This window comes from Schistocerca cancellata, chromosome 12, assembly GCF_023864275.1.
Source record: "Schistocerca cancellata isolate TAMUIC-IGC-003103 chromosome 12, iqSchCanc2.1, whole genome shotgun sequence".
Taxonomy (NCBI): Eukaryota; Metazoa; Arthropoda; class Insecta; order Orthoptera; family Acrididae; genus Schistocerca; species Schistocerca cancellata.
Window position 1 is genome coordinate 165,785,694 of NC_064637.1, and position 23,357 is coordinate 165,809,050.

The 23,357-nt window shown below is 42.0% G+C and overlaps 1 protein-coding gene across 2 annotated transcripts in view; it reads left to right on the forward strand.

Annotated features, from left to right (window-relative positions):
• The window catches only part of LOC126109604 (uncharacterized), a 33,914-nt gene extending 11,970 nt beyond the window's left edge, over nucleotides 1-21,944 (forward strand). Inside the window, exons 5-7 of one of the 2 annotated variants that reach the window (XM_049914646.1) lie at nucleotides 4,914-5,182; nucleotides 7,410-7,634; nucleotides 18,572-21,944. In XM_049914646.1, the coding sequence (XP_049770603.1) occupies nucleotides 4,914-5,182; nucleotides 7,410-7,634; nucleotides 18,572-18,625 (548 nt within the window). In that variant the 3' untranslated portion in view covers nucleotides 18,626-21,944. The remainder of the gene's footprint in view (nucleotides 1-4,913; nucleotides 5,183-7,409; nucleotides 7,635-18,571) is intronic. The other variant, XM_049914647.1, reaches the window with a different exon arrangement.
• The last annotated feature ends 1,413 nt before the right edge of the window (nucleotides 21,945-23,357 follow it).

Consider the following 23,357-nt stretch of genomic DNA (forward strand, 5'->3'; position numbering starts at 1 on the left):
TATTGTGCATTCTTAATAAGAGTTGGTTTGCCATTTGTGGATATGTGGGGCTTATTTGAGATTTGGGTAAATTGAAAGATGTGTTGTACAACCTACTGTGATAGATGGTGACAAATTTGCTCAAGTGACTTGATACCCTCAGTATGTACCTCTACATTGGCATCGATCACCAAAGACCGATTTACTTGCTTATAGGAATGATAATTGTTGGCAGCAGCACATATTTTCAATGTGATGTAAACCACTTTCTTTCTGGACTGTGAACACACTTCTCATACTACAGTGCACTCCGACCATTGTGATCGTAGCTCAGGTTGCATCATTTGTGCTTGTCACTCATTGGTATGAAACAAAGTGCCATTTAGTACCTTGGTACAGGTAGTGCTGCTTGTGAAGTCTGTCCTCCTGTACACAAGTTGTTAAGAGGTTGAATCTTTTGAGATGAGATGTGGTAGTACTCAAACGACGAGGGTTGTTTAGGATTATTCCTGTGAGGAGCAAGTAGTATTTTACTCCTGTGTGAGGAGCAAATAATATTTTACTCCTGTGTGAGGAACAAGTAGTATTTTACTACTTCAGTGCCCAGTGTCAGCCGAGATAGAGTTGTGCTGTAAGTTGTGTGCCTTTGACTGTTATGTTTACTGCCACATCCAGTGGGGCAACCTTTGCAAGCATTGTCAACCATTAGGTCAGTTGTTGCCGGCAGTGGAGATGTCGGGAGCGTGTATCCGTCAGTGTGATTTGTGTCAGCCGGCTGCTTCACAATTTATATCTCGTATCGTGTCTCTCTCTGCCACTAAAATACTGTATCACTGCACTGACTTGGCCCACGTTTGTTAATACCAGCTGAAAATTAAAAAGGGGTAAATTGTAAGAGTTTATCCATTAAATTTTCGATGTGCAGCCGAATAAATTCTGCTTCTTCTTCTAATATTTATTGCCGTATATCAGTCGGCCATCTTCAGCGTGAGCCAAATGATGCTCCAGCATTCACTGCAAATGAACCCAGATGTGGGCAAAAGGAACGCAGAAGAAGAAGACTGAAAGATGTAAGAGGTGTGGCTTTCCTACCGTACATAAATGAAAATTGAAAAGGAAGGGTGCCTTCCATGCAAAGATGGTGGCACCTCGGGACATGCAGTTTATCAGAAAACTACACATACAGATTTACGTGCACGTGCAAATAGCTGCCACCGTCCTTTCCAGAAGACGAGTGTTCACGGAACTTCGGTTGACGGGGCACACTTCATTACTGACTAGAGCAGTCTGTAGGACGAGCTTCTACTTCCGAAGAGAGTTTTTGAAGCCGGCGGGTATTCTCCGGAACAGATACGCGAGTCGCTGCGGGTTAAATCGGAGGTGGGTGTAAGGGATACAGAAGGAGACACTGAAAGATTTTCCTACCGTATGTGGGAAGCCTATCAAAAATAGGACGTCTGCTCAGCAGACACAAAGTAAAACTGAGTTTCTGCCCTCCACTGAATACAGCAGCGCTTTTAGATTCCATTAATGGCAGTTTGATGCTCCAGAAGGTTGGCATTTACAATGGTCTCTTGCAAATATGGCGTTCCGTAGGCAAGACAGAAGATTGGTATACCCCACGAAAGATGTACGTAACACTGCTGATACACCTGGCTCTTACAGCCCAGTAGATAGATACTGGCAGAGCACTGTATTGATGCTGGTCACACTATGTTGTTTGAAAATGTCGAAACTCGATAGTGAAAAAAGCAATTGAAATTGGCAATGAATTTAATTAAAAGAAATAGAATCCGGTGCTTTGTACCGTAGACTTTTCACCAGAGTGCCGCTCACAGTGATACATTGACATCCCAACGCAGCCACGTGTGCACCTCTTTGCTACTAATTGACGTTTCTGGGGCTCGTGTATCTGTGTCCACACGCGCGTGGAACAGTCTGCGAGTTTAAACGGATGAAGCGAGAGCCGGAGCATCAGTCTTTCAGCCGACTCTGAATATGACTGAATGACGTACAGCTGAAAAATTACAAGAAGCAGGATTTATGTGACTGTAGGCCCAAAATTTAATGCAGCAGTCATTGCCACTGCAAAAACATCAAAATGCACAACTATAGAGTTATATCCAAAAAAGAACAGAGGTGTTAAGTAAATTTTCTGCCCCTTACTATTGATTTTTTTCTATACTTTCAGATAGCCTAACAAATGCAGTGGTACAAAATAATCTCTCGGAGGAGGTAGCCGACATAACAGGCTTAAGAATATTGGAGGGGAAAAAATTATAACAATGACAAAGCGAAAAAAAAAAAAACCAATTCTCCAGAAATTTAAGTAACAAATGTTGATTCAAATGTACTAAGTAAAAACAGTTCAAATATTTGTGACAAACAACCCAAGAAAATGGTGTAGAAAAATCTGCTCCTGAGGAAAGGATCCACATAATGGAAAGAGCTTTCATTATCAACAGTAATGTTTGACAAAAACATACTTGTCTAAGAATCTTAAAATTAAGTACTACGGTACAATGGTGAAGCCAGACTGCCTTTGTGCTAGCGAACACCTAATATTAAATTGCAGATAAGATAAGATTGGAAACATTGAAGAAAAGAATAGTAAGGAAAACACTGGGTCCACTAAAAGTGATAGACATCTGGGAATTAAAAAATATGCTGAAATATAAACCACAATGTAGAACAAAAAGAAAGCAGAGACTAATATTCTTCATATAAAATGGATAACAAATTAAATAAACAGTTTCTGAAAAACCTTTGGCAGAAGAAGGTAAACTACAAGCTGAATTCAAGAGATCAATAAAAAATTAACAATCAAACAACATACAGGCACTAGTTTAGAATAATTGTGCTACTAGTGGAAGGATTCCAGAACCAGAAAGGAAAGGAAAATAGGTTCAGAATTGTGTGAGGAGAAGGAAAGTCAACACAGCAAAGGGAAGGAAAGGAAGAGAGAATAACAGAATATGAAGAACTGAAACACACGTGAACCCCATAGGTGTGGTGGAGGGATGGGATCAATCTCTGTTTTCTCACCCCTGCCACTCAATCAAAAGTTGGTGAGGTGGCTCTAGGAGCAAGAATGGAATTATCCTATAAAATATGTGAAAATAATAGGGCCATGTAGAAAATACACTGCCATAATGAAGCCCAACTGGTGCTGTAGCCAAAACATTGGTCTATAAAACATCATGACGACATGGTCACAGGCCCAGAAAAGTTTATTCTGTACATGCGTGCTTACCAGTAGATGCCAGGAAGGTATCTGTCCCAGATGGTATCCCCGTAAGATTATATGTTGACTATGCTACAAATATAGCGCCATTTTTATCCGTCATCTATCAGAGATCATTGGAACAGTGGAAAGTTCCGTGGGACTGGAAAAAGGCCCAGGTCATAGCAGTCTATAAAAAGGGGAGGAAATCTGATACATGTAAGTACGGCCAATTTCACTGACATCAATTTCTTGTAGAACCGTGGAACATATTGTGTGTTCAGACATAATGACTCTGAGAAGCTCACCTGCAGAAACTGGCACGATTTTAGGAAGCAGCGGTCATGCGAGACACAGCTGGCCCTCTGTGCATAATATAGAACAGGCTCTAGATACCGGCTCCCAGTTTAATGCCATATTTCTCGACTTTTGAAAGGTGTTCGACTCAGTTCCACACTGTTGCTTGCTCCAAAAAGTGCGCACATACGGTCTATCTGATGACATATGTGGTTGGATAGAAAGTTTTCTAACAGAAGAGAGCAGTATGTCGCCCTGAATTGGGTGATTTCAACAGAAACAAGCGTAACTTTAGGTGTACCCCAGGGCAGCGAAATAGGTCCACTGCTTTTTTACGATTTACATACGCGATATGATTGATTGGTATTGACAGTGGCATTAGACTGTTTGCCAGTGATCCTGTAGTCTACAGGAAAAGTAGTATCACACGAAAGATGTGAACAAAGCAATGAGGATTTGCAGAAAATAAATGCGTGGTGTAATGACTGGCAGTTCTCTCTCAACATTAGTAAGTGTAACCTACTGCGTATAACAAGGCGAAAATCCCCATTAATGTAAGAGTACAAAATATATGACCAGTCCTTGGTAACATCCCCCAACTATCTGGGTGTGACTATTCGAAATGATCTCAAATGGAATGATCAGATTACACAAGTAATGGGCAAGGAGAACTCTAGATTGCGGTTTATTGGTAGAATCCTGAAGCGATGCAGTCCTTCAACAAAGGAAACTGCTTACAATATGTTAGTTCGTCCAGTCTTACAGTATTGCTCGTCTGTATGGAACCCTTACCAGTTGGGTCTCATTCAAGAGATTTAGAAGGTCCAAAGAAGAGCAGCAAGATCCGTGTCTGGTAAATTTAGCCATTGCAAGAGCGTTAAAAATCTCACAGATAGTTTGAAGTGGGACCTCGGAAGGGGCCGCTCACTAAATTTCAAAATCTGGTCTTCACTGAGGATGAATTGAAAGATAAGGGAAATTAGAGCTCATACTGAGGTGTTAAGACAGTCCTTTTTCTCTCGTGGTCCACGAGTGGAACAGAGGGAAGGAAATATGACTTTGGTGCAAACTGTGCCCTCCGCCACACACCGCTTGGTGGCTAGCGAAGTATATATATGTAGATGTAGGTGCAGATTACAGCTTGTTTTGTGGCAACAAAATACATCTCAATATTTTCTACAGTTAAGATTTGAGCGAGAAATATCACCAAACTGTAAAGCTTTTCTATTATAAATGATTCACACACCTTTGTGGCAGTTATTTAAGTTGCTGCAGGATGTCACATTCTGTGTTTTCATCCTCTAATTTAAATTGTAAGGAAATCAGAGCAAAGCACACTTTCTTTACTGTAGCATTGGCTTTATGATTTTGTATCTCACAAATGACATATTATCAAAGTGTGTATCTGTTACAGCTCCGAGGCTGGTCATCGGTGCCGTATACAGGCACCTCGGAGAGATGATGAAACTGCTGTGGGGTCGCGACCTACGCATGAACACAGTCCACGTGGAAGACGTTTGCCGCGCGATATTGCACTTGGCACAACGCGATGACACTGTCGGACAGGTTTACCACATCGTCGATTCGGGAGATACGACGCAAGGAGATATCAGCTCCGTTGTGTCAGACCTCTTTGACATCAATCACGATTACTGGGGCAATACTCTGTCCAGCATCTGCAAGGTGAGAGCACTCTATCACTTGACAGAAATAATTTGTTTAAAACTCTCCTGAACACCTGTATTTTGGACTTTCAGTAGTGGAACTTGTCCACGCTATGAATAATGTATTTACGTGCAGTCTTCCTATACAGGGTGATTCAGCTGAGCTGTTAATCCCAAATATTTATGGAACCATTTAAGACTAAGTAATGCTGTTTACACCCATATGAATTGTAAGGAAATCCTCACTAAACAATGTATATTTTTAACAACAAAAACAATCAATTTTTGACAATATAATGTAATTGGATGGATAAAAAAATTGACTCACCAACCGGCGGCAAGAGAACACACGTACAAAAAAGGTTTTACTTATGCGAGCTTTTGAAGCCAGTGGCTCGTTCTTCTGGCAGAAGGGTTGAAGGAGAAGAAAGGAGGAGTGAAGGAAAAGGACCGGAAAGTTTAGAAAAATGGGTAGAGTTTCGAGAAGTCATCAAGAACTCTGGTTCATGGGAGGCCTATTGGAAAGAACTCTGGTTCATGGGAGGCCTATTGGACGGGATGAGAAGGAAAGCCTGAATGTTGGGGACTGCACCAGATGAGATTTGAAGACCTGAGAGCTTAAAGGTGGAAGACAGCATCATATACAGGACAGAGATTACTGCTAAAACATTGTGCATAAGTTAAAAGAGTGAAAACCTAAGTGCATTGTATGTAATAGAGATGGATAACTATACGCTTTTCTTCACTCCGTTTCAGTTTTCTACATATTTCATTTTCTGAATCTGTTTTTTGCGGTCTCCCTCTCGGGTCTATTACGTACAGTGCACTTAGCTTTTCACTCAAATTCATGCACGATGTTTGAGCAGTAATGTCTGTCTTGTATATTACCCTGTCTTCCAACTTTTAAGCTCTCAGGTTTGCAAATATCGTTGGGTGCAATCCACAACGATAAGGCTTTCCGTGTCATCCCGCCCGGTATGACTTCCCTATCCTGGGGTTCTGGGTGACTCTTTCAAACTTACCGCTTTTCCTAAACTTCTTCACCCTTCTTTCTTTCCCCTCAGCACTTCTATCCGGAGGAGGAGCCATTGGCTCTGAAAGCTTGGATATGTAAAATATTTTTCTTTTTATGTGTGTGTTCTCGTGCTGCTGCTTGGTGAGTAATCTATCCAATTGCGATGTAGTTTTTTGCGTAGCTATGCAAATTACAGAGCTATGAATAACAGACTCGGCTTTTTCAAATGGAACAGTAGTGGTTTTTGTATATATTGAACAAATGAATTCACCTGTGTGTTTCTTTCTCTGAAATCTGATATTGCTATCTTATGCAGAAATTTGTAAGGAAACACTTTAGAGTGTTATACTGCGACAATACTGTTACAAAAGGGGCATAGATGAAATCTACCTTTCTCTTCTGTCAGCGTAGTTCACAAATTTTGAGTGCTGCTTATATCACAAGTCAGTATTTCTGTAACAAGGGCAGACATCAGTATTTCTGTAACTTTATCATACTGGTTGAATCGAATGGTAACAAATGGCAACAGCTCTGAATTGCTTCCATCTCATCTTTTAATTTGACCTGCTGGAGATCCCAAACATTAGAGTAATACTTGAGAATGGGTCACACAAGTATTCTGTGCACGGTCTGCTATATGGATGACCTGCGCTTTCCAAGAGCTCTCCTAATAAACTGCACTCGACCATTCACCTTCCCTACAACTGAGCTCGTGTGATGTTATGCCTACATATTTAATCGACGGGAACCTATTGAGCAGCATGCTATTAATATTGTATTCGAACATTACACGAACATATATTCTCCCCATCCACATTAATTTACATTTATCCTCATTAAAAGCGAGCTGACATTCTTGGCACCAAATAGAAATTCTCTCCAACTTGTCACAAATCCCCTTAAAATTCTCTCAGTTACAACACTTCAGTATGTGACAACACTGTCAGCAGACATTGTCATCAGATTGCTGCCCACTCCACACCACATTTCACTGTTATGATCACTCACCATTCAGGACAACATATGTGTGCTGTTACTCAAAGTGCTTTTTAAGTCCATATGCTGAGACCTGCTTACTGTGTTTGTGTTTCTGTTTGCTCATACTCTATATGCCTGTGAGTAAACATTCAGTCTGACTATCAGCTTCAATTACTGTTATATTGAAATGTGCATTTTAATGTGGCCTTTTGTCCCCAGTACCCACATCGCGACATTCTTGACTTTTCGACAGTTGTTCCAGGCGGACATGTCCAGTGTGGTTGAGGAGGTGAACGACAAGCACATGGGTCCGTGGGCCGAGGCTTGCGCCCGGGACGGTGTGGAGAACACTCCTCTGACACCGTACATTGACCAGGAGCTGTTGTACAACAAACACCTCTACCTGGACAACAGCAAGCTGCTCAGCACAGGCTTCGAACTATCTGTGCCGAGACTGTCAAAAGATAAGCTGAAAGAGGTGAGGCGATGTAACTCTGTATAAGTCACTCCAAAGAGGACAGCTAAAAAGTAATGTAATGTCGGTCCTTTTTCCTCAGAACTAGCAGACAGCTTCACTTTTTACAGAATGAAATTTTCATTCTGCAGGAGTTTGTGCACTGTTTTGAAATTTTATGTCGGGTCAGGAGGCCAAGCCGGAACCTATTATTTCACGGGCAGCGCTTTCGTCAAGTGGGCTACCTGGGCACGACTCACAAGTCACCCTCTTCGCTTCCAGGAGCACCTCACTTGTACTTTCCGAGCTTCACGGAAGTCCTGCCTATCCTGTGGGACTAGCACTCTTGAAGAAGGGATATTGTGGAAAATGGCTTAGCCACAGGCTATTGTTTCCAGAATGAAATTTTTCGACGGTGGTGGAGTACGCACTACTTTGAAACTTTCTATCGGATCAAAACTGTGCTCTGGACTAGGACTCGAACCTGGGACCTTGCCTGTACTGGCAGTGCTTTAGGAGCAAGAGTGGTGCTGTTACAACGGCTCGTACGTGGTGCATGGGTAGATTCTGTCGTTTTGGCATTTTGCACTCATTTCTGAGCTCGAACATCAGTGTGCCTCCAATTGAAATTGGTTTAGTGAATGTGGAGGGTAGCCATATTTACCTTTGCTAATATGCCTCCAGTAGCTGTGCCTCTGTCAAATCTGGCCAAACATTGGCTGTCTGTAGTAGGCTATTTTATATTATGTGGCCCACACCACATTTTTATCCCAAATATTTAATTGCACTTTATCATTGAATAACCTAAGGTTTATATCCAGATTGAGTCTCATTCACTATAATTTATGCACCTATAAACTGCTAGCTGCATACTACACTCAACTGATGTTCTATAATGTGAGTGTTCAAGTGCGGTGACAGAAGGTTATGTGGGGCAGACATTTAATTAACATCCTTGAATTACTGTCCTTTCAAGTAGATTGTTATATCAAAACGAAAATTATGTGTGCAGTAAATATTATTTCAAAATAACAGAGTTCTCAAGATTAAGTGCCTGTTCACAATAAATGGTTCCGTCCACAGCTCGTGGTCGTGCGGTAGTGTTCTCGCTTCCCACGCCCGGGTTCCCGGGTTCGATTCCCAGCGGGGTCAGGGATTTTCTCTGCCTCATGATGACTGGGTGTTGTGTGCTGTTCTTAGGTTAGTTAGGTTTAAGTAGTTCTAAGTTCTAGGGGACTGATGACCATAGATGTTAAGTCCCATAGTGCTCAGAGCCAATAAATGGTTCCAAAACAATCACTTTACAAACTCTCGAGCATGGAATTTAGGTGAAACTCGGCATCTTCTTGCAACTTGTGACACGTGCAAACTTGTCTGCGTACAATGCGCAATAATTTTTGGGCACAGATCTTTCTCACGACATATACTTCCACAGACTGAATGAAACGGCTCCCAGCAGCCTCTGTGTTTTAACGTTGCAGTAATTAGCAATACATTCTGCTGCTGTCATTTTACAGGAAATACTTTCCTGATTAACTGAGTAATGGATAAGATTTGTTTGACTGAAGACTTTTAGATAAAACAGCAGTTGCTATAGGTTTAAGTCCTTTAATTTGTCAAATTATGGAGTTCCACTTAACCAAATGAATTTAAGGCATAGTAAAGTCAATATGGCTAAGCCCTGAGATAATGTTTATTTTTGGTACTTTTTTTTCACGTTTATTTACAATGCTGGTCCATTACCTTGTTGCTACAATGGAGCGTTTATCTACATTAACCGCCATTACTAAAATTTACAATACAGTGGATACAGATTCTACTTAACTTTACATTTTATAGAACCAAGTATCTACAGAGTTTAGTTTTCTACTTACAATGTTACAATTACTTTTCTTTATTTCCAATTACAATTCAATTTTTGCCTTGATCTTCATCTATTTTACTGTAGAATTAGTTTGATTACACTACATTTACGTTCCGGCCTTCTTAGGCATGCGCTGTCTAGCCTCGGTTGAACCGCGCACATGTTGCCCATCCCTAGGCACGTGGAGCTGGGCCTTCTACTATCTGTTCCACTGCTTTATGACATCAAATTTGAGTTACCACAACCACCACCACTGCTTTTACTCTACATCGTCTGCATTTGGGGAGATCGGGGCGAGGTTCCGACTATGACGACGAGGCGATCCAGCTCGTGGGTGGTCGGGCAGTCCAGTGATCCCACGGAGTGTGGTCCTCCCGCCGGCCCACCCTCTGCGACAGCGGCCCCCGTTAATTCGTCTTCTATCACTCCCTTCCCCTGCAGCTCATGGGGCGGGGGGGGGGGGGGGGGGGGAGTGCCAGCTCTCATCTCCTCCTCATTCCCCCATCTCTTTCTAGCTGTTGTACTCTAGTAATTTGAGCTATCTTCCGACATATTGATCGTACATCGTGTGAGATACTTTATCTACTAGTCTTTTAAAGTTAATAAACTGTTCATTATCCTCTATTTCATTGATATTTTCTGTCCTTAGCTGATCCCTTTCTTCTCCAACTGATCCTGTGAGGGAAGCACACCCAAACACGACGCGTTTGGGGGCTCCCGTACGGACACCACAGTCGCACATATCTGAATCCCTTTTCCCTGTCTGGTATAAATATTCAGGGTAAGGGCCATGGCCAGTAAGAAAATGTACTATGCCCTGCCACTTGCTTCGAAATGTTTAACCCTTAATCTGTCCCTTATATTCGGGAGACTTTATGCACTCGCCCAGCTGTATCGGAGTTATCCTAATCCGCTTGCCGTATGTTTAAGACCTCTTCCCTTATTTCTCGTTTATTAATTAGGTGTTTACCCATTATATCGTGTACCCATTCTATGTTCCCTTGTTTCAACCAATAATGTGCAGCTTTCTGCTGTACAAGCAAATCTAACGGACAGTCCCGTTATTACAAGTAGTCCATCTGTTGGAGAGGTACCAAAGTCACCTATTGATCTGAGTAAGATATTCCTCTGCACACAACTTATGGCCATGGAGGGCCTCACATTGCACAGTCTGTGTGCCCGTGCACTGGCCCGTACCCCACAATTGAGAGTAACAAAATCCTGTGGTATAATCTTAAGACTCGAGGTACCAGATGAAATTTTTGTTGTCCAATCCCGATTAACTTATTGAGCACACAGTCGCCTTTGCACTGATACACTCACTGTGGGGGCCAAAGTGCCATTCCTGGTCCAGGATTACCCCGAGATATCTGCAAATCATTGATTCTTTTAGATGGGTTTCTGTTTAGGCTCCCTTTCAATATTATGTATTCCGTTTTGTTTGGTGCAACACTCAGCTTAGACTTCCTGCACCATTCTGAGATTGTTTCTATTGCAAGTCTGCATCTCTGCTCCAGTTGGAGCCTGCTATTGCCTTGCACCAGGATGAGAAGGTCATCAGCGTAGGCGACGACCCCAACACGCGTGCGTCCTCCCTCGGAGATCTCGGCACCGGCTCCATTTTTATATCCCGAAACACGGGGCCACACACCGAACCCTGCGGGTATCCCTGCGGGCCGTTCTTAGAGACAGCCGTCTCGTGAGTCGTCATCCGAGCCACCCTGTTTCTACAGTAGTCCCTCAATCAATCATATAGTGGCCAAGGACACTGCACCTCCTGAAGTGGGAGAACAGTGCCGGCCAGCACAGATTGTCGAAGGCTCCCGATATGTCCACCGTAATTCCGATTACGTAGCTGCAGGTTGACGAAGCGACAAATTCAGCCACTAGGTTGATTGCATCTTCGGTCGATTTCCACTGACGGAACCCGAACTGCCATTCGTGCATACCGTGCAGCTCCCTGTGACTCCGCAGTCTTGCACGGAGCAATTTCTCTAGAACTTTACCTAGGGTGTCCAGTAGACATATTGGTCTGTATGACTTGGGTTCGACAGGATCCTTGTCCTGCTTCTTGATGATAACGACTTCGGCATTTTTCCATCAGTTCGAAAACCTTCCAGTCTCCTAACATCTGTTGTATAGCTGTGCGAGTACTGGCGCCAGCTTAGGTGCGATCATCTGCAGAACTTCCGCCAGAATCCCACCATCTGGTCCAGGAGACTTCCTCTTCTTCGACATCGAAATTATATCGGCGACTTCTTCTGTCGATGTAGGGTATACCGGAGTGTCGTTATCGTACGGTTCTTCCATTTCTCTTCTTATTTCAGCCCGATCTGGTGAATCCCCGTCGGGGTGATCATCTGGAAGTAATGTTTCAATTAATTCTTCCGTTGTTTCTTGCCTGGTCTCTGTAAATGTCTGATCGAGTCTTCTTATTGACGACAGTATCGTAGGTGCTCCAGTTTTGAATCTCACTAGTTTATATGGAGTATCTCAAGGGTTATTGGAGGGCTGATCTTGTACAAAACGTTGCCAATTTCCTCTCTAACTTGTTGTAGCCTGTCTTTATATCGCTGCCGGAGATTCCTGTATATGTTTAGTCCGTAGGCCCGGTCTTCGGGGTTCAGTGTCCATTGGTACCTCTTCCTTGCTCTGCGCACTTATCTGCGGAGCACAGTTAGCTCTTGAGACCGTGGGGCTGGGCGGACGCCCACGACCTCTCTCCCTAGGCGCTGCAATTGAGATCACACGATTTAATGCTTGTACTACCAAGTCGGTGCCAATGTTTACATCCAGATCAACCTCATCCAGCCCAAAAATAACACTGTTGAAGGTATTTACAAGAAAAGGGGGAAGAAAAACATAACAGGGGAAAGAATCCACCTGCTTGTCGCAAGTGTTGCCAGTATCTTGCTGCTTTTTTCCAATATGTAGAAGCCAATTTCTGTTGTTGTGTGCCCAAAATTAACAATGTAATCTGTCTTGACTGTTACACAGCACAAATGTATGTATTCCAATTCTGCTTTATTTGGATGGAATATACTATTAGAAAGGTAATTACCCTTTGGGGGGGGGGGGGGGGGGAAGAAGGCTTTTGTCAGTGTACAGATTTGGATACAGATGAAACATACTTAATAGTATTGTCCACATCCTATTAGCAGATACTAATACTGATAAAATTTTCCAGACTAACCAAAGACTGCACCAGGGCTTAATATCACTCAAAACTGGAGTGCTAGAGCTGTCTCTTTATCAGTAGTCACAAATTTTCATAGGGGCCATAAGGAGACAAGTAGCAGTGATGGAGCAAAACTCCTCTGATCCAATTTCTGCCCACTTCGACAATCAAGGATCTAGTGTTTGTGGTCTACTTGCATTGGTGTAAATAAAATCTATTTTGTCTGCAGCAAAATTAATCGAATCTTCTGTTACAAATGCCAGAAAAATTTTAGAATGCATGTGCCTTGTTCTAATCTTCTCTCATCTTGAAGCTGATCTGTCTTAACGTATGCCCAAGTGGACAAAAATAGTCTTCTTCCAGACAGATATGTTGCTAGTGCGTGCTCTTTTCAAAAGTATTTTGCACTCACTTCAGATTTTGAAGAATTTTCATCTTCACCTACTGTCGTCCTCACCAAGTTGTTTAACCCCACATTCTCCTGCCTACATGGAGCACAGGTAACACCATCAGAGTATGTATTTTGAGTTTTCTACTGTTTAGCTTCGCCCTTTATGCCTTGCATTTTCATTTTGGGAATGACAGTTTCTAACAACTGGAGTGTGATTCATCTTCTTTTATATTTCTTTAGAGACGTGTTATAAATTTTTTAAACTACATTTTACTGAATTTCAGCTTCAGATTGATTGCTGAATTGGGAGAGAGAGGTATTGGAGCAGTTTTTAGTCCAGGAAGTTTCTGCATTTCTACACAAATATTTCTTGCAAAGGTGTCATTTTGACTGCTGTCTTCGAGAGCTTCAGTCACTGGTTTGCTTTTTACTTTCAAAATCCTTTGGACTATCAGTGACTATACAGTTGTTGCTATCAGAGTTTTCACCTTAAAGAGAATTTTGAAAATACCATATTTTCCTGATATAAGCCGAGGCTTTTTTCCAAATTCGTCATTCAAAAAATACAGGGTCATCTTGTATTTGCAGATTAAACTATTGCTGCTGAGGTCACCTTCTTTAAATTGTTCAGTAGAATGTATAGAGGTCGTCTTACATTTAGAGATGAGGCTTTGCGTACTGAGGTCACACCAGATTTATTTTGAAGAATTCAGAAAGGCACAGCTCAGCAAATGATACTCGCATTCCAACAGGCTTGAAGTTTCCCAATATGCCAAAGTGCTTGATGCAGTATTGACATTGCTCAAACAGTCACATGACATTGACTCGCACAGAGCCATTGCGAGAGATACGTGAAAAACTATGAAGTAGCCACTACAACAGTTGATTGCTCTTCTTAGGATTTGACAATTTTGCAAAACACAGGAGGAAATAGCATTAAATTCTACCATCTTACAAATTTTTGTTGTATTTGAACAGTTTTCAATAAACATTCTCATATACACTCCTGGAAATGGAAAAAAGAACACATTGACACTGGTGTGTCAGACCCACCATACTTGCTCCGGACACTGCGAGAGGGCTGTACAAGCAATGATCACACGCACGGCACAGCGGACACACCAGGAACCGCGGTGTTGGCCGTCGAATGGCGCTAGCTGCGCAGCATTTGTGCACCGCCGCCGTCAGTGTCAGCCGGTTTGCCGTGGCATACGGAGCTCCATCGCAGTCTTTAACACTGGTAGCATGCCGCGACAGCGTGGAAGTGAACCGTATGTGCAGTTGACGGACTTTGAGCGAGGGCGTATAGTGGGCATGCGGGAGGCCGGGTGGACGTACCGCCGAATTGCTCAACACGTGGGGTGTGAGGTCTCCACAGTACATCGATGTTGCCGCCAGTGGTCGGCGGAAGGTGCACGTGCCCGTCGACCTGGGACCGGACCGCAGCGACGCACGCCAAGACTGTAGGATCCTACGCAGTGCCGTAGGGGACCGCATCGCCACTTCCCAGCAAATTAGGGACACTGTTGCTCCTGGGGTATCGGCGAGGACCATTCGCAACCGTCTCCATGAAGCTGGGCTACGGTCCCGCACACCGTTGGGCCGTCTTCCACTCACGCCCCAACATCGTGCAGCCCGCCTCCAGTGGTGTCATGACAGGCGTGAATGGAGGGACGAATGGAGACGTGTCGTCTTCAGCGATGAGAGTCGCTTCTGCCTCGGTGCCAATGATGGTTGTATGCGTGTTTGACGCCGTGCAGGTGAGCGCCACAATCAGGACTGCATACGACCGAGGCACACAGGGCCAACACCCGGCATCATGGTGTGGGGAGCGATCTCCTACACTGGCCGTACACCACTGGTGATCGTCGAGGGGACACTGAATAGTGCACGGTACATCCAAACCGTCATCGAACCCATCGTTCTACCATTCCTAGACCGGCAAGGGAACTTGCTGTTCCAACAGGACAATGCACGTCCGCATGTATCCCGTGCCACCCAACGTGCTCTAGAAGGTGGAAGTCAACTACCCTGGCCAGCAAGATCTCCGGATCTGTCCCCCATTGAGCATGTTTGGGACTGGATGAAGCGTCGTCTCACGCGGTCTGCACGTCCAGCACGAACACTGGTCCAACTGAGGCGCCAGGTGGAAATGGTATGGCAAGCCGTTCCACAGGACTACATCCAGCATCTCTACGATCGTCTCCATGGGAGAATAGCAGCCTGCATTGCTGCGAAAGGTGGATATACACTGTACTAGTGCCGACATTGTGCATGCTCTGTTGCCTGTGTTATGTGCCTGTGGTTCTGTCAGTGTGATCATGTGATGTATCTGACCCCAGGAATGTGTCAATAAAGTTTCCCCTTCCTGGGACAATGAATTCACGGTGTTCTTATTTCAATTTCCAGGAGTGTATTTATGGATACCATACACAAACATTAGTGTAGCTTTTAATGTGAAGGTCACATTCAGTGTTGTCCTACAAAAAACTTTAATTAATCCAGAACCCAGACCTTTTTTTTTATGAGAGACTTTAATAATTTAGTAAGTGGATGGCAAATGGGAAACTGGTCACTGTTAACATATTAGAATACTGGCTGAAAATGTTACCAGCTTTTAATCAGCTAGAACGTGGTGACATTCCGTTGAAACAAAAAGGAAAATTAACCCAGAATGAAATGTCTAACAAAGTAAATAAATCAATTAGAATATATTACAGCAACAAGACCATTTGTAGAGATAGTAGCAATAGACATCACTAGAACATGGGACAAGGTTCGAGAATGGGACTGAATCGTAATTGCAGTCTTCTGTTTATGAATTAGTTGGTGTTGTTACATATCACCTGCACAGTATAGGATACTGAGTCTCTTTGTCACAGCTGCTTAAGCTCAGCCCTATGAAGGGGTTGGAGAGGTTACAGTAATAACAGATTGGCTGAAAGCCAGGATGGGTGCGGGGAGGGGAATGAACAGCAAATTTTGCCGTGTTGCCAACTGTGGGAATCTATATGATGTATTTTGGTTATTGATGAATATCTACCATGTTTAAACTGCGGTTTGCCTGAATCAGTTTGTAGTCAGGATTGAACTGACATAAATTGGACAAATACTTAACAATAGTATACAGTTCTGCAGGAGACGGTAAGTCTTTTCACGTGTTTTTTGCTGCAACGTTATTGATGCTCGCTGTGACGTGACGTGTGATGGAATGAAAAATGGGGGGGGGGGGTGGGGTGGGGTGTGTCAGCTAGTTCTATACAGCCAGAGACAGCAGTGGGCAGATGATATGTTTGAAAGTCATTGTAACATTCTCATGTCATTGTAGAAGTGAAATCTGATATGTATTTAGAAAACACAGCTGTGTTCTCAGGTCCCATCATTACTACCACTTGAGAAATCGCAGCATACGGGGGGGGGGGGATTTCTTTTTAGAAAGCATATACTTATACTTTATTGTTTTCAAATGCAACCTTAATCTCCTTCGAAGTACTCTCCGTTAGTGTTAATACCCTTGTCGAAACGTTCATTCCAGTGTTTGAAGCACCTTTTAAATTCTTCCTCTTTGATACCTGCTAGCACTTTCATGACATAGCATTTTACGTCTTCCACATCCACAAAACGCTTCCCTCTCAAGTATCTTTTCATCCTTGGGAATAGGAAGGAGTCCGAGGGTGCTAAATCCAGCAAATAGGGCGCACATGGGTCAAGGTAGTCATCTTCGTTGAGGCCAAAAACTGGTGAACGCTGAGAGCCTCCTTCATTTCGAGACAGGCTTGAATGCGACGATCCCTTTGATCTCTGGTAAGAAGCTTCGGCACGAATTTTGCTGCCACTCTTCGCATCCCCAAATCGATGGTCAAGATGCGCTGAATTGAGCTCCAGGACAACCCGGACAAGTTCTCGAGTTGGTCGATTGTCCTGCGTCAATCTTCACTGATGAGATCACGGATTTTGTCGATGTTGTCTTCGCTTAGAGCAGTTGAAGGTCAACCGGAACAGGGCCTATCTTCAACCACCATTTCCCCCTTTTTGAACCAAGAAAACCATTCGTTCACTTGTGTTTTACCAAGAGCATGGTCTTTGTAGGCTGTCTGAATCATCGAAACAGTTTCTGCTGCATTCTTGCCAAGCAAGAAACAAAGCTTCACTGCCAGACCTTGTTCGTAATAACTAGCCATTTCCTCATGTCTGCACTGTATGCACACTCAAAGAACTGCCAAAGAAACCACACTTCTCACTGTTGGGTGACGCCGTGTGGCAGAATGACTCAGCAGAGCTCCTACTACAACCCTCGGGCGGCAGAAGCTGCTACTACAAGTACACAATGTGCAGCATTACGATTCCGGTTACTTTTGGGTACCTCCTCGTATGTGGAAGAAAGAGTCAAATATTATTATTAAGATGATTGTGAAAATAGTGATGCCACAGCCTACAGTTAGTAAGCAAAAAATCAATCTAAATCATTGCTTTTTGTTTCTTCTAGTATTATCAAAATGTAAACAATCATAAATGGCATAAGTTTACAGTATCTGTAATAATGTCAATAAATCAGTTTGTAATTTTGATTAGTAAAAATATGTTAAAAATAAGTTTTTCTGAAGGAGCCTCTTAAAAAAGGGGTGGTCACCTTATATTCAGGGTCATCTTATACTCGGGTAAATACAGTAGAGGGATTTTCTACTTCCTCCTCCATTTGAGCCTCCATTCATTGCTACAGATTACTGTTTCAGTTTATGTGTGGAGCTCACATCCAGGCAATCACAGCTGTGGCTTGACCAAGTGGCACGTTTACTGGGGCAGTTGGGTCGGACTGATCTGCCGCAGACAGCTGAAATACAAACGGCACATAGGAAAACTATAACCCCACTTTTCTGCACAGTTTGTTATCACTGTACCATATTCTTTAAATGACATATTTATGTAACAATCAGTGATTTCAAACACGACAAAAATCCTCATGTTATGAATTCATAGTTCCGCACTTTGGCTAAATATGTAATTAGTTTTTGGACCACAAGTAGAACTTGTCCACTCAGGGAAACCATGTTTCTGGCCAAAATTCTGAATAACAACAGTGTGAACTGTAAATGTTCAAATGTGTCACATTTCAGTGACCCAACAGTGTACTGTTTATTGAGTAAATGCCAGTTCAAGACAAACTTTGCTGAACATTGATTCATTATTTATGAAAAGATTTACCATGCACATTAGAATAATAATAGACTAAAATATTACAATGTGCACTTAAGAAGTACATAAGAACCAAAGGGCTTTATACACACCATTCTGAAATTCAGCTCAGATATTTTAATAAAAGTTATGTTTCAAAGGAGTTTCTGTAAAACATCTAGCTGCAGCCTACCACTATGCAGGGTGTCCACAATGATGAAAGCAACACCATTCTCTCTCTCTCTGTCTGTCTGTCTGTCTGTGTGTGTGTGTGTGTGTGTGTGTGTGTGTGTGTGTGTGTGTGTGTGTGTTTTTTTTCCCCCCCACCTGATGTGGAATTCCTCGTACTGTTTCAGATCCTTACAGACTACTCGTCAATGAAGCTGTTCCCGCACTCCCTGATTTTGTGATGCCGCAGTCTGTCACGAGTGCTGTGCTGTTCTCCGCTCCTCACCTGCTAGCCCAGCCTGTGATGTGGATTCGGGATGGTCACTGTAGTCCGTCCCGTTCCAGAGAAGCCGAGCGGCGATATACCGAAAGTCACAACGGTGCCGAAGTGTGAACCCTTTCTCGGCTCCCGTACAATTTTTTTTCCCTGTCCCTGCTACAGTTTCCTTGTCGGAGCTGTGGGTACTGGACCCGCGAATTCTACCCCTGCGGTCCCCGTGCTAGCTCGATGAATGTTTCGCTTCTGAGAGGGCTTCTCCTATAGCTGTGCTGGCTGCCTTACTGACTTTGGTTTAGTTTTACCATTGTGAATTCTAGTGGAGAAAAAAATTGTTATACCTGTGAACATAATGTGACTATGTGGTGCTTATCTGCGAGATTAGTACAAGGCTACAAATTACTAGTCCCCCGCCCCTCCCACTATGTTGTGTTACATTGAAAAACAATGCTAAAGTCGTGTTTCTGCGCTGTTGCAGTAAGTTTAAACTTTGTTTTTTTACGTGCCTCTGTTAAAGGCGTAACAATAAAATCTTTCATTCCCACCAGCTGAGTCTGTATCTTTCTAAGAATTGTTCCACAGGTGGTTCCCAAAGGTTAAATTGACAAATCAACCCAGATCTCTTAAAAGTAAGAATAATATAATGTTATATCCTTAATATACAAATGCGTATCTATTGTAAACATTGTTTGGTGATACTTAAGATGTTGTTTGCATAATGTGACTGTTATGTAATTGTAAACACATTTATTTCTTGCAAGTGAAGGAAAGACTGGCCGAATGGAACAATCCGCAAGTGTTCTATAGCTTTTTGCTTTGTCACTTTTTTTGGTAATAGATAAGATGAATGACTACTTGTTTCCCATGCAGGCCTTCAGATTTTTTGGAAATGGTTGCTTTTCTGGAAATTTTCATTTAGAACAGTTTACTATTTTGATCTGTGAGTTACACGTGTATGAATACCAGTGGTACAGTGTGTTCTTTCCATTTGTGTAGAAGTAACGCCAATTTGTACTTCGCCTGTACTTAGTTTCACGCTGTACTTCACTTCCTGCCGTGCAAAGGCTTTGGGAATGGCGATAACAAGTATTAGTACAGCAAAAAATATGTAATATTTTCTTTCTTGAGCAAAGAAAAGAAAATGTTTCGTATTCTTTGTGGACAAAAATGTATCCACTTGCAAAACTCTTTTGTTGTTTTGACCATTTTTATAATACTTTGTGTGCTGCAATAATGATTTGTATTATTGCTTGATGAAAAGATTTGATCCTTTTAGAAATTTATGGAATTGGATTTGAACTTTTTTGTGCAATTTTGTAGTTCTTTATAGAGCTCTAGAGAGCAGTCGACTTGCCTCGCCAAGGTCGTGTGTGGGATCACGTAACTGTTTTTGTACATTTCTGGAGACTTGGGAGTCATCCTTCAGAAATTCTTTCACAGCTGTGCAATAAGAGTAGCATTCAAATTTTGAAGATCTTACAAGAATACAGAGGCTGTGAGTTTTGTGTAACCTTTTATGCCTTTCTTTCCTCTGTAGGTCAGAAACAGTCAAAAAAGATTAACTAGTCAAAGAAAAACTAAACATTCCATTGAAGCTCTGTATTATGGAGTAAGTCATAATTTTATTCACTTGTCTTAAGTTATTTGAAGATCAGTTGCTACTGTTGTTTGTAATTTGTAGAACTAACCTATTTACACTGAGCAAGTGGTGTAGAAAACACTGGAGCATGTTGTTGAAGGTGTCTGTTGGTTTACCTTGCTGCCTGTTATCAGGCTTCATTGGAGGTACATCAATGGGAAGTCATTGGTTGAATGTGAGTAATGTTTCTGTTTGTATCAATGACTCGTCCATATGTTGAATTTTTAACTTTAATCTTCATTATTTAGAGTTAACTGTAGATGTCATATGATTTATATGCTAATTACTTCATACCTATTGAGTATCCTTAATCACATTTTGAAAGTTTTCATTCAGCGTTTTATTCAAATTTTCATCTCACTTGACTTTCTGTAGAGCTGAAGAGAGATTCTTTTTTGCCACCTGTTTCCCCACTCTTCCTGGTTTCATAGTTTGCTGTTCTACACCTACATTCTTATGCACCATACTACTTTGCCATGTGTAGAATAAAGATTACGTAGCCAGATTTCTTAAAACGAGAGCACCGTCAGATGTCTGCCGTGAGCTGCTGTGGGGGCCACGAGACTTCTTTTGTAGCATCTGCCTCTGGAGTTCATTGAGCATTTCGTTTATGCTCTACCACTGATTTAATAAACCTGTGATAGAACATGCATTAATTTTATTTATTTATTTTTTAAATCCTACCTGGTAAGGACCAAAAACTGACAAGGAATACTTAAAAACTAGAGAGGATTGAAGTTTTGTCAACTACATTATTTGTGGTTTGATTGCATTTCCATCAGATTAAAATCAGCCCGGTATCCGCTTTTCCTACAGTCAGTTTGTGTGTTATTAGTTCATGTGTAATAATTGATCATAGTAGATGACCCTACAGAGGTAGTGTTGATACGAATGTTGATTATATATTGCACCCTAACAGCTTTGACAAATGAATGATTTAATTTGAATCGCTTTGATATAGTGTGAAAGTTTCAGACACCTTCACTGCTATGCTTCAGAATTATCATATTTATAACGGTAATAATTTTATTATTATTGAAGTGAGCATTATTTTAATTTTCATATTGTCTTGAGCAATGACAATTAAGGGTATGTTTTGTTTGATAGTAACTCCTGATAAAGTGATTAGCAATTCCCTAAATTTTCCACTAGAAGTGCCGATATATTGACTGCTTGTTTTTGTAATGTTGCTGTATTTCTTTCTAAAGAGAGAACAAAAATAATATCAAATTTGCACTGTTTTGAAATTTGTTCTTGAAGCAGGAACCTTATGGAACTGTAAGAAAATATATGCATATATTTTTAAAGATATATCTGCAGTTGAATGCTTGGAATGCTGAAATGTATGCTATGTGGCTCATCTCTTTTATTATGAATTTACACTGTTAATAACATACTGAATGAGGAAGCTAGCTGCAAATGTACTTAAGAGAGCAATATTACACTTATAGATCTCTAGGTGTCATTGTGGTGCAGGGTTCTTTTCTAACTCAATATAATAGTATTATATTATAAATCAGTATTTGATACAATATTGTAATGAATTTATATATCATGAACAACTATGTGTAAGGGTAACCATGTAAGTTGGATCTTTTGTGATTTTCACGCATGCAATAAAAAATGTTTGCAGTTTCTCAAATAATACTTCTCAGTTAATGACTCAGTGCCGCAACTGCTAATTTTTAATTGTGTGTGCACATACTTCACAGTAATGACATTGTTTCTGTAAAGTAAAATTAAGTCTCTGTTATACAGAACAGAAATTAGTGGTGGTATGTAGGTTGTGATGCTGTAATGTGCTGTTGGCCTTCAGCATTGGATTTTTACTGTTGTATGAGATACGATATATATAATTGTGAGATTGATGCATTGGTGACTGACTGTCAGTGGTGTTTTGCTTATACATTGCCAGAAAAATATTACTACAGGCTATTAGAGGTTTCCAATTCACTCAAGATTTATTGTTGCAACAGTGTATATGGAGTACATGAAATGATTACATTTACAGATCAATAGCACAAGTGCTTCTGAAGTACCAGGAACTTACCCATGCTGAAACACCAGCCTCCAAGGGCAACAATGGAGGTGCTTACTCTGGCATCAAGTCAATTGTACGAATGGCATGCTCTCCTCGGATATGTTATGCCACAGTTCCTCGACCTGTTCACTTAGTTCTGTAAGAGTTGGTTGACGAGTCACATGTGCTCGATTGGAAACAAGTCTGGAGATTGTATTGGCCAGCGAAGTTCTTGCACGTCTTGCAGAGCACATTGAGTATATTGTTCCTTTTGGAACAATACACCACTTTCCTGTGGGGGGAAACAGGTCTAACAACCTGCTGCATATACCAAGCACTGGTTAGCATCTCCTCTAGAAACGCCGAATGTGGACAAGAGTTGCAGCTTATTGCACCCCACTACGCAAAAAAACCATCACGTGCGTGCACGCAGAATCTGCTTTCATCGCAGAAGGCCACGACGCACCATTCCGTCTTCAAACTGATCCCCCTCTTATATGTACTATCTGCCACTGCTACCCTTACAGTAAGACTATCCTGGTAGGCAACTGTAGTGCAGTGACATACAGAACCTCATCTACGTGACCACTGATACTGACATTTTTGCACAACTGATGCAGCATGTCCAATTTGTGTGACAATTCTCCAAAAGGACCGTCCCACCACTCGGAAAGTCACAGTTTGACCCTTTTCGAACTCACTCAGTTGGCTGTAGGAAGCAAGAGTGTATCTCTATGGCACAGTTTCCTGCTTGCTTTACACATGTGTAACACACTTGAGCCTTCTGACCGTGAGCGTGCTGTATTAAAGTGTAGACACAGATGGCACCCCGGCAGGTATTCCGAGACGGTCTCTGTTGGTGGACACCATTTAAACCATTTAAACCGTTATCAATACATCTACTATCCCCCCAGGTGGCATGCATCGTCATCAGATCAAAATTGGGACTGAGAGCAGCATAGAGGTGGACTAAATGATGTGGAGGTTGAGTGGGCGACAGAACACCACTTTAGGAGGGGTGGGAACAATCTTAGGTAG